The sequence below is a fragment of the Lepisma saccharinum genome, chromosome 12 (genome assembly GCF_977018435.1).
Source record: "Lepisma saccharinum chromosome 12, izLepSacc3.1, whole genome shotgun sequence".
Lineage (NCBI taxonomy): Eukaryota > Metazoa > Arthropoda > Insecta > Zygentoma > Lepismatidae > Lepisma > Lepisma saccharinum.
The window spans coordinates 51,266,690-51,278,960 of NC_139240.1; the positions used below are offsets into that span (position 1 = coordinate 51,266,690).

At 38.1% G+C, this 12,271-nt stretch overlaps 1 protein-coding gene across 1 annotated transcript in view; it reads left to right on the forward strand.

The window, feature by feature from the left end:
• The window catches only part of LOC145996325 (protein gooseberry-like), an 84,643-nt gene that overhangs the window by 29,704 nt on the left and 42,668 nt on the right, over positions 1–12,271 (forward strand). The window contains exon 3 of the mRNA XM_083132756.1: positions 8,954–9,074. Within this exon, the coding sequence (XP_082988882.1) occupies positions 8,954–9,074 (121 nt within the window). The remainder of the gene's footprint in view (positions 1–8,953; positions 9,075–12,271) is intronic.

Below are 12,271 nucleotides of genomic sequence, written 5' to 3' on the forward strand. Positions count from 1 at the left end.
GCAACAAGACCAGAACCTATTTTCTAGCACAATTTAAATTCGGTCCAAGTTGCGTATTGTTTCATTTCAATACGCTACTCGGACCTTATTTAAACTGATCCGGGAAAAAAGGTTCCTGGACCGAATTGATGTCCTTTACAGATAAAAAGGTTCTTTACGGTCCAGAACACTTGCTGATTTTCTCTCCTGGACCGGAATTGAATTTATTTAAAATTCCTGGATCTTTAACAACTCTGCTTCGAAGTGCATCATATGATGCAAGTGAGTATTTCTATGTCAATTGATCTTTTCTCTACACCTTCCTGCATAATTGTTGATTAATGCAATTGGTCCCAGCAACAGACTATATGCATTTTCTTGTTACTTCAACAAGAGAATAAATATTCCCTGACTAGGGAGCAATCTTCTCAAAGACTGAAAATTTAAAAGATAATGAGAGGATAGAAAAAATTTAACAGACTTAAAATGTGCCTTAAAGTTGATACACTGTTCCACAGCAAGTCCACACACTGCGGTAGGGGGGCTGTGAATACGCCGCACCCCTCCCGAGGCACATATGCCTGTCTGTGGGCCGGGACAGAACAAAAGAAATTAGCATTTCAAAAACGGCCGGCTGCTGACACGAGCGACTATTGGCTGCAAGTCGGTTGATTTCAGCCAATAACGAAAGCCTCCTCTTTCATTGTGCACTGCAAGTATGGATGAAAGCCATTGTGTTCGTATGCAGATGGCGAAGACTCAGTTTGTACTTTCTGAGCAGTTCACTTTCTGATCACTGCCAATATGGACAGTCGAGGTATCATTGTGCCTAGCATTACACACATTCAAACACAGCGTGTTGCAAACACTTCCGACTGCTTCACGCTGTTTCACACCATAAGAGAAAGCACATTAAAAAGTTGGAGGATGCAAACACTGTATAGACGTAATCTTACAGGGTGAGCCAATACACGGAATGATTACAGTTTTCTAGACTGTAGTAAAAATGTTCCATTCTTAAGTTTCTACACGTTCAGAAGTTAATTTAGTGCATAAAGACAGATTAATAAATATAAATTGTCTTTGAGTTAATGCGACCAGACGTCCCGTATTAGCCCTTTTTTTGAGTCTCTGTCCCAATTTTTGTAACATAAATCGGGACACCAAAATGTTCCTTTTTGTGACAATGGCTTATACAGGGTGTTCATAAAGTCCAGGTACCATTAAAAAAACATAGCTCGGAAACTACATGCAATAGAACAATGCTGTTGATTGCAAAATGAGCTACAACTTTCCATGTCTATATGCCTTATTCTTCTTCGAAGAGTAGCAACATCTGGAACAGGAGTGCGGTAAACACAATCTTTGACATATCCCCAGAAGAAGACATCCAAGGGTGTGATATCAGGAGAGCGCGGTGGCCAGGGAATAGGTCCATCACGGCCTATCCACCTGCTAGGGAAATGTATATCCAGAAGACCTCGAACATTCTTGGACCAACAAACAAACAGTCATTATCAGTGTTATAATTAGAGCCCGGAAGTTCAGTCATTTATTTTCGTTAAAATAGGCAGGCAAAAAGGCATTTATAATGTGGTAAATAGGCACTAAAAATGCAAAAAAAGGCAAAATAAACCGAAAAAAGGCACATTTAGAAGTCGCTTACTTTTATCTATAATTTCTGGCAAAATGTTAAAATCTAAATTGGGAAGATCATTTCAATTTTCTCCGTCTTGATTGCACATAACTACAAGGTGCTTTTTAAGTTCTCAACATTCATTGATAGTCGTCTGTCAGAGAGAATGTTTTTCATAATAGAAAATGATCTTTCTACTTCGACAGAAGTTATTGGAGCATACATATAACAAGCTAATGTAGCTGGACTCATTTTGGTAACAGCATTTTCACCTTTTAGAATATCACAAATTGTTTTCAATTGTTTCATTCAAGTCCTCATTTGCACTCACTACCCGTTAGCACTTTTCCGCAACAGCTGACCCCTTTTCTCCTGGCACTTCCATCATCTGCTGCATAGATTCCTCGAAGATTTTCATGGATGCTATAATTGTAATTGTCTCTGGCAATGCACCATAATGTGCAAAAGTAAACTTGAATAGCACAGGAGTTTTTTCACTTCACGAATTGAAGCCCCTTCATTTTCTGGAAGAGCATCGATCACCTCACTGATTTTTTGAAGGTTGTTAGCATAATATATAGCTGCTGATATCCAGGTTCCCTATCTCGTCAAGACTGGTTGCTGAGGTAAACTAAGCTCAATCGCAACTTCCTGAAATTTTCGGGTTCGAGAGGGAGATTTCAGAAATATTTTCTTTGTGTTCGAATTCAACCTGCCCACTTCAGCAGTCAATCATGCACAAGAAATGTTAACAGAAAGGCAATATCCTAACTCAGCATGAAATACTTTTTTCTCACACTTTTCTCCTTTAGCAATGTTGAAACATGCGTGAGTTCAATATTACTTAAATAAGGCGAAAATTATTCACATAATAAACGGAAGAAAAATAAATGCCAACAACGTTTTTTGGGAGAAAAATAATTTATATACACATTTTTTTTTAAAAAATGTCAAATTTAATTGAAAAAGGCAAAAAAAGGCATTATAATTAAAAATAGGCAGTGGGGTCCCAAATAGGCAAAATAGGCAAAATGAAAAGGCTTCCAAAACATTCGAAACAACATAAGAAACGTATATCCGGAAAAATTTTATCAATATATGCAGTAGATAAAAAGAGGCATTTTGCCAAACTTCCGGGCTCTAGTTATAATACACATTTTGCAATCAACAGCATTGTTCTATTGCATGTAGTTTCCGAGCTGTTTTTTTGTAATGGTACCGGGACTTTATGAACACCCTGTATATGCAATCAATTACTGCAAAAATACACCTCTACTATTGCTATAAACTATGGCATTGTTGAGTAGCAATTATTTCAAATTTCAATGTTAACAATGTGCCATACTCCGGAAAAAATATGCAACTGAGTCACTACGAAAAGTGGCGTTAATGTTGATGCGGAATTGGCGTTGTATAACACCATTTTGGTTACACCATTTGACGTCACACAACACCAAGTATGGAGGCATCTAACACCCGATTAGGTGTAGTACTACACCAATTACGGTGTTACACCACTTTTGGTGGCAAATCAGCTGCAAATTTTTTAGAGTGGGAATTTTCTGAAAATATTGGCGTTTCCTCTCTGTTTACCTCTGGAACTAACGCCCCACTGAACAAGTGTTTTCGTACGTGAATGCTGTTTGTTGACATGTGTCAAGAACGCTCTTTCAGAACAAACTTTGAAAGTTATGTTGATTAATAAGGTGCTCTTTAATCACACGTGTGGTAAACTTCTACAAAATGAAGGATACACTGAAGAAGATACATTCTTCGGCAAAATATCAATGAATTCAACGATTGGTTTGGAGTGCAGTGCATATATACCTATCACTATACTATGTAAGTTATTTACACAGTCTTTATTTATTTAGTTTCCAATGGCGAAAAAGTTTCTACAGGGTGGCTCAATAAGTCACTTAACACCCTCAGTACAAGGCCACTGCGGCAGGGAATTTGAAATTGGCGATGACCAATCGTTATCTGGCCAAGGGGCAACCACATTGACGCCACCCACACGGTCGGCGGCCATCTTGATGTCCGCCATCTTGATGTCCGCCATCTTGAATTCAACTTCAGAATTTTAAATGGGAAGGGGGTCGTGCGACATATCAAAATGGGCTAGAATTTCACGAGAAATGCAATGGTGAAGATTGTTTCGACGTATCTTTAACCAGTAAAAAGTTATGACTGAATTCTTGTACCAATTTGCTCCTTTTCGAGGTGTTAGAAAAATGCCTTAAAATTTGTTTAGCGCTTCGGTAATGCATCGAGATCAAAGTGACGTCTATGGAGAGACGTTCGCATGCCATTGCACATTATTTTAATCGGATACATCCATGAAGAGCTGTGCATTATGAATGGTTGTCGCGAACAATTTACAGTGTGACGCTTCCATTGAATTAAAAGTCCTTCACAGTGACAAGGCTAATGTTTATGTTCATAAGGAAGTTTATAAACAGAATATGTGACCCTTGTCATCTGATAACTAACTTTGGACAAAAGCTGGTTCATAACGTTCCCGTAAGTGTTCTGGTGTTCTTCCCTATTGAAAAAAACTCTGTAAAAAGTACCTTCTTCCATAAGCAAGGATGAAAAAAACTGTTTATTTAACAAATCCAAGTAGCCCTAAGCATTTAAGGTTCCGTTGATGGAAAATTGACTAACCAATCGTGTTCCACACAGCACGCCACACCATTAACTTACCAACACTAACCATTCAGCTTTGATCTGTCGAAAATGGGTTATCAGATAAAAATCATCGAATATTCTGTTTATGAACTTCCTTATGAACATAAACATTAGCCTTGTCACTGTGAAGGACTTTTAATTCAATGGAAGCGTCACACTGTAAATTGTTCGCGACAACCATTCATAATGCACAGCTCTTCATGGATGTATCCGATTAAAATAATGTGCAATGGCATGCGAACGTCTCTCCATAGACGTCACTTTGATCTCGATGCATTACCGAAGCGCTAAACAAATTTTAAGGCATTTTCCTAACACCTCAAAAAGGAGCAAATTGGTACAAGAATTCAGTCATGACTTTTTACTGGTTAAAGATACGTCAAAAAAACCTTCACCATTGCATTTCTCGTGAAATTCTAGCCCATTTTGATATGTCGCACGACCCCCTTCCCATTTAAAATTCTGAAGTTGAATTCAAGATGGCGGACATCAAGATGGCCGCCGACCGTGTGGGTGGCGTCAATGTGGTTCCCCCTTGGCCAGATAACGATTGGTCATCGCCAATTTCAAATTCCATGCCGCAGTGGCCTTGTACTGAGGGTGTTAAGTGACTTATTGAGCCACCCTGTATATTAAAATGTGTACATTTTGCTGTCCCGTTTTTCCTACAAGAAAGTATGAAAAATTTCCGTTTTTGTTGTTTTTATAATCTAGTCACCTTACATTGAGTGCACTACATTGGGGCACTCACAAGACACTCGACCTCGCTTTCTGTGGATTCAAATGCAGACCCTGGGTACACCACACTGACGCAAGGTGGACTTTATGTTGGCACGTCCTTTCCCCTTGGACCAATATTTATTGTTGTTAATTTCCTTTCTTAATCTACAAATGTTCATTCTTATTAATGTTAATCTCTGGTATTTTTTTTGTGGTTCTTGTGTTATTTAATATTTAGACCTATCAGTGATAATGTCAGGATAATGACTGACCTTTATGTACATTACGAGCTGTTGCTATGGGAATTACGACTGTATTTTGTCTTTAGTTTTCGGGCTTTGAGTTCTAAAAGAGTGGTCAAGCTGAATTATAATATGCTATTATTTCTTTGAAATTCCAATGGAACTACGCACATAAGTATTTGTATTTTGCTAAGAAGTGAAATATACTTCTTTTTCCTTGTGAAAATTTGACTGATTTTATTTTACCAACGAACGGAGATATTACCCATACCCTGAGAGGCATCAAGTGAATTCTTTGGAGTCTTCATGATCATTGCTTTTTTTGTGTGTTTTAGTTAAATCATGTTATTTTGACCAAAAGAACGTGTCAGTGTGCTTAGTACTATGAAATACATGACTTATATGGGAACGCAATAGAAATATTTAGTTCTAACTACTAACATTTCACAAGAGACTCCTACTTCTCCCGATATGCATTGCAAATTACAACTAGTTTTGCAGAATTCATTATTATCTGATGATGCACAGATCTACAATGCTTTTTGAAAAAATAATAATATGATTCGTTAATCCGCTTCTTGGACACAATATAACAATATAAATTACTGTTCTTGTGCCGCCATCTGGTATTTTATTTCTGAATTGGTGGGCTTCATCTTGAGTTTATATTACAACGGTTACTAAACGAAGAAAGTATAGAAATTTAAGAGCGAATTTACAATACCGGGTAAAACTATCAAAGCCGGGAAATGTCTGTAACTCGTTTTACGAAATTAGTATCTATTGTCGACATATCGAGTAATTATTGTTCGTTCTTTTCTCGCTTCCTGAACACGCAAAATGGCGGGCAAATCTTGACTAGCGTTGTGTTTCAAACGGCAAAACAGTGTTTCAACCTTCTTAACAGAAAAAATTCCCGCATAGCCCCGAAAACCATTCCCGCATAGCCCCAAAAACCATTCACGCATAGCCCCAGAAACCATTCTGGATAGTTTGACCAATCACGAATAGCCCCAAACACCATTCCCGCACTATATTGCCCAACCTAAAGCAACGTAACGTAACCTTACCGTGATGGTGCGTGGGGCTATCGTGAATGGTTTTTGGGGCTATTCGTGGATGGTAATACGATCCAGAATGGTTGCCAAACTTACCTCTAATCAAAGCAGTCAGCATTCCACATGCTCAAGCACCTTCCTTGGGCAAAACAAAGAAATCCATAAGTTCGTTAATTAGCCCACGTCCATCCTCCTCCATACTCCACCTAACGATCTGTACAACATTAACAACTTTTTCACTGTTCTCTTCCACCATTTTTACACGATCCATGCTCTCCAAGTATGAAAGCAACAGTGTGGCAACGCTGTAGACAGCGTAACTGATTGCGAACGTCAATTGTTGATATCAACAAACATGGTTCCAATGCTTGTATACGGAGAATGATTGCGAAAATTGTGAAGCTTATTTTACAACTTCTACACGTTAATGAACAATTTCTACACGTCACCCCCAGATGTTAACCTCAGATAATTCATCGGGAATACGTATTTCGTGAGTATAAGAACTAGGATAGAAATTACGGAAGGGTCTGGTATTGTAAATTCTTACCGAAATTTATATACGGTTTCAATTATAAGCGAATATTGAATAAATCCATGGAAAATATGTGCATATATATATGTAGGAAAAAGCACCATAAAATGCAGAAAGGCGTGGAAATAGACAGTGGACTTTTATTAGCTTGAAATTGTGTTGTTTTTATTGCATTTTTCTTATTTCTGCGTTACTTTTCTTTTAATATTATTTAGCCAATCACGGCGATGATGACAAATGATTTGATTTTTGCTACTTAGCGTCGCTTTTCTTCCACTTTTGGCTATTCGCGACGATGTGGTTGAGTGATGATATGCTGAAATTGATGAAGGGACACTCGCAAAGAATGGCGTACGCAGAGAGGGGGCTGATGGGGCTACAGACCCTCCCGAAAATTTTAGAAATTAAAATTTTCAAATGAAAGCATTAAAAAAGAAACCCCTGGATAACTGTAGTGATAACTGAAACTCCAGACTTAAAATGACCCCCGATTAATTTTTTTGTCTTTGAACAATCTTCAAGATGAAGGTTAAACATGGAAATTAACAGAACGCAGCTAAATGATATCCACCTTTACAATTCCAGCCGCCTCCGTACGGCAGTGGACATGTCCAGGCCGCGATTTGAACCAGGGACTTGCGCCGTGCTAACCATTCCGCCACGGAGGTCGGCGACGATAAATGGAGGTTAGATGAAAATGATGAAGGCAGTGGCGTGCCCAGGATTTTCAAAAGGGAGGTGTTATGTATATTTTTCCTTGGTAGTCAGCCCTCATTTTGTCATATCTTCCTACCTTTGACGTTTTTTTTTGTTTTCTTTAGGAATACTGGGCCAAAGTGGGGTTATAACTAGGGAACGGAACTTTACGTGCTAAAATACTCAGAAATATTTTTTTTTATGTGTCATAAATGTTGAAAATATGTGATAAAAACAGGAAAATATGTGACAAAAATTAAAAACATTTAGTAACAAAAACAAAATATTACATGCATTTTAAACACCTGAAATCAGTTTCTAAATGCTTACCTCTTAGTGAGCTATTTTTTGGAAGAGTTGCAGTGGATCACCATAGCATTTTCCAAATTCTCCATTGTAAATCTGTGACGATTATCTCTAAAAAAACATCTTATATTGTGAGAAAGATCGCTCCACGTCACAAGAAACAATTCTTGCTTATTTGAAGCACCAAAGCTTCCTCTTCCTCTACTTCACCTTCAAAAACACGTTTTGGCACAAAGTTTAAAAACCTTGGTTTTCCCAAAAATTTCTGTCCATTTAGAGATTAGCACTTGTGCGTTACATCCAGTGGGGCAATATCCCCCCCCTCAATAGGATCGTAGGCGAGGCGCCAGAAGTCTGCTAGCGAGCGTGTTCAAAGCCAAAACAAACCTAACACTCTCGATATGAAAGAGGTGAGGAGAATAAACATTTTTCCTTCGAGGATTTCAAGGTAGCTGAAGTCAATGAGCGATTTTATGTATTTAAAATGAAAATTCTCAAAATATGTAGTTACATACGGAAAACTGGAAAATATGTGTTTTTATGTAAAATAAGATTTGCTGTGTTGACACATAAGGCTATGATCAGAATTTTGGCAAAAACAAGGGTCTCTATCTTATCGCAGAAAAAAAACATTTATTTACCTAAACATCCGTTCCCTAGTTATAACCCCCACCAACCCCCCTTTGGGCACTCCACTGGATGAAAGTATCCGCACAACTGTAACCATTAAGAGGTTCGAAACAACACAAAACATTAAAGCCCATATTTCAGTACAAGAATTAAGAAAATGGCGGACATCCGCACGCTATACTCTGTCCCAGCTAACTATGGAGCAGGCAAACGAAAACACGTCTCTGCGCAAGTAGTGACGCGAGACGGCTCCACCAATGAACACGTGAGAGGAATGGGATTGCGTGGAGTGGGGGAAAGCGACTGCCTTCCCAGCAGCGTGTACTGCTTCGCTCTGACCACTCGATTTTCCTCGTTTCTCTGACGATATGCGCGGCCATGCTCCACAGTTATCTGGGACAGGGTATAGACATCAGAGTCCTTTGCAAGTTGAATCCTTCTGTAGGATTTGTTGTTTCAGGAAGGTGTGTGCGACCGAAACAGCGCCCCTAGCGTCTCTTCCATCAGCAGAGTCCTGCGCGGTGGCCGACGGGAAGACGCCGAATCCAGAAAGGACCATAGCATAGACGGCATATTGGGAGGTAAGCAATCATCCAATTTCTATCTGCTCTACTGTATCTAATAGGGTTGTAGCAAACTCACTGATTTTCAAATGTTTTCCATTACAATCAAAACCTGTCCGTGACTGTACACGTGTCGATGGAACAGGGATTTATTTATACGAGGGTTGGGGCATAAGTCGTGGCAATTATATCGCGGTGCTGGACAGCGAGGAACGAATGGAAACCAGAAGAGAGACATTTACGTAGACGTTGTTGCCACGTTGCGGTCCAACTCCCACGTGTTTTGTTTTTGTGTGCAAGAAGCTTGTTTTACAAGCGTTGTGCTGATTAGTGTGGTGTTGAATTTGTGAATTACCGGGTATCATATACGAAACCTGACCTCGGCTTCCCCCAACGTGGAGTTCGCTCTGTCTACAGCTGCAACGTCGCTTAGTTTCTGCTACAAATGCCAATGATCGCCAAGCGCGGGTAAACATGTCAGGATGTACCAAACGCGGTATAATCCTTTTCGCGAAATTGCCGGACCGACATCAAATCCGAAATAGAGGGGTAGAGTATTGTAATGTGGAATGTATGAACAATGCAGGTGTACCAGGTGTAGGATAGAGAAGCGAGCATAACATCCTTAAAGATAGCATTGGTGCCACATGTGTTTACAAGTCAGAAAGCATTACAGGAACAAAATAGACGCATACTACAGTAGGACACTATTCCCCACAGTTTCCACCAGCTCCCTGTGGTATTCTCTTAGTATTCCCCCCAAAACAATGATTAATTTGATACACAAACATTGTGTGCAACGGCGGTTGATTCAACAAAGAATTCCCACTGCCCTCTGTGCAGTAAAATAACTGTTCATCACACTGCCATCTAGTGACGTGTCCACTACGGGTGCCATGTTCACCCGGACATACGATCAAATTGTGGTACCACCGTTTAACTTTGAGAAAAAAGTATAGTTGCCACGACTTACGGCACAGCCCTCGTATGTACAAAAAAAGAGTATTAGATATGTAAATGTATATGGAATTAAATATGGATTTATAATTGTGAATAATATCAATCTTCATGATTATTATAAATTATTATTAATTATTATAAAGTACTAATATAAATAAGACTGGTGCTGATTTTTACAGGAACGCAATAATTTCAATCTGTAGCAGTGGTTTCGAATGAAAATGCTATTCTTCCCTCCCCGCCGAGTGGGAAAAAAATTCAAATATCGCTGGCACTAGACCAATGTGCAAAATGTGTATTGTTCATGGGGCAATGAGGAAGCACATCCCACTTCCTATCATACAATCATCAACAATCAGTAGATCTCGGATTTGTATGTAATTACATATTCTGTTCCTTTCTAGATACACAATTTGAACAGGAAAATGTCAACGAATTATATAACTGATGATTTTGCATAAGTTTTATGTTACATATTTTTACATATTTGCAAGGATATTACATATTTTACATATTTGATAATTTACTTTTCATAAAGCAACATATTTCGGTATTTTTTCCTATCTTGAACCTTTTCCTGTATTTTCGATGATGAAGAAAATTTGTAATGTTCAATCAGTGATATGCATAGTGCTTATGGACACCTAAAATTGACTGCCAAGTCGAAAAACAAAAATAAAAATTACGGGAACTGTTATTTATCGAAAAAAGCTGGAGTTTCTCCCCCCCCCCCTCCCAGCTCCTTTTGGTTATATATTTTGGTTTTGCTTTTAGGTTTAGGTAAAGCAACTAGAAACTTAGCATCGGTGGACAAGAAAGCTGTACGTAGGGAGTTACACAATATGTTCCCTTGTACAAAAAGTGCAGAAGTACCTATGTATTTTCATTCGATTGTTCTTTCTGTATATGCTTCTATTTACAATTTGTTTCGAAAGTTACAAAGAGTTCTCTTACATATTATACAATAATTTGCGATGTGAAAAGTAATTAATAGTTGACAAAATTGGTTTCTTAAATATGTACAAATTTCAATTTGAACAACTCATGTTCTTAAAATTATGTCGAATGTGTTGTGATAAAATAAATATCAAGCAGAATTCTTGAAATTGCTTGGATACTCAATTGCTATTAATATGGCATATTATTTGATACCACATATTTAGCTACATATTATATTGATTATACATATTTAGGTAAATATTTATGTACATATTTTGTACTTTGATATTACGTAACAAACAATTAAAGAGTCAACTATGTTACATCTCTCAATTATTCAATCACTTCTGGAGAATATAATTATGCAGTTGCTATTTTCATACAGGCTTCCACTCAGGCCTTCTAATAAAGACTGATTGGCTTCACACATTATAATTTTTCAAAAAAGTATTTAAGAAATCTTTTGATCAAAGCAAATGAAGTTTTCTCTGTGTATATTCTCTTTACACTTTTCATAAGTTATCGTATTTCTACGGCAAGGAAAATACTGACATCTGACGTTATCTTTGTAGAAAATATAATTCTGTATTTCTGTCACAAAATATCAAACTCTTATTAAAATTCTCATACTGGTAGCTGTGACACAGCAGAAATAATATTGTCCAATAAATTGTACATTATTATTATTAATACCGTGCGTTCATTTCGATCTGCAGCCGAGAGATCGGGAGAAGCGTGGCGGGCGGCGCTGACGGAGATGCCGACATTTGCGGCCTGTAATGCCCGCTCATTTTTATAGACATATGCAGACATTTATATAAATATTGCAAAACGATCACTAACCTGTGTTATAACACGCAAAAGTTCTTCTGTAATTCATCCAAGTTCTGCTCTTATATACACAAAAAAATACGCTATAGAAACGATGTTAAGAGCCACAGATAATAAAACATTTTAATCATAGTTTTGACCAGTAACGTCCTGCTTAAGTTTATATCCTTGAAAGAGTTTTGTGCCAATGGGGATCATTTGGAGGTTTCGAATGTGCAACACTGTATCAAGATTACGCTGTAGAAGAAACCGTTAAAAGTCAATAGTGTTCGTGAGCTTCCTTGCAATCCGAAATCTCCGAGCTCGAGTTTTTTGTTCCTTCGCGACTAGATGAAGACAGAGTTGTAAATATAGTGGCGAGCAATGTAAACCAAGAGCGTGTTAATTTCGTACTGTGCGCAAAAGTGTTATTCTTGGTTACTTGCAGTTACTTGTTTGTGTTATTATAGTGTGTATGTGTGACGTGTCTGTGAGACGATTGGAAT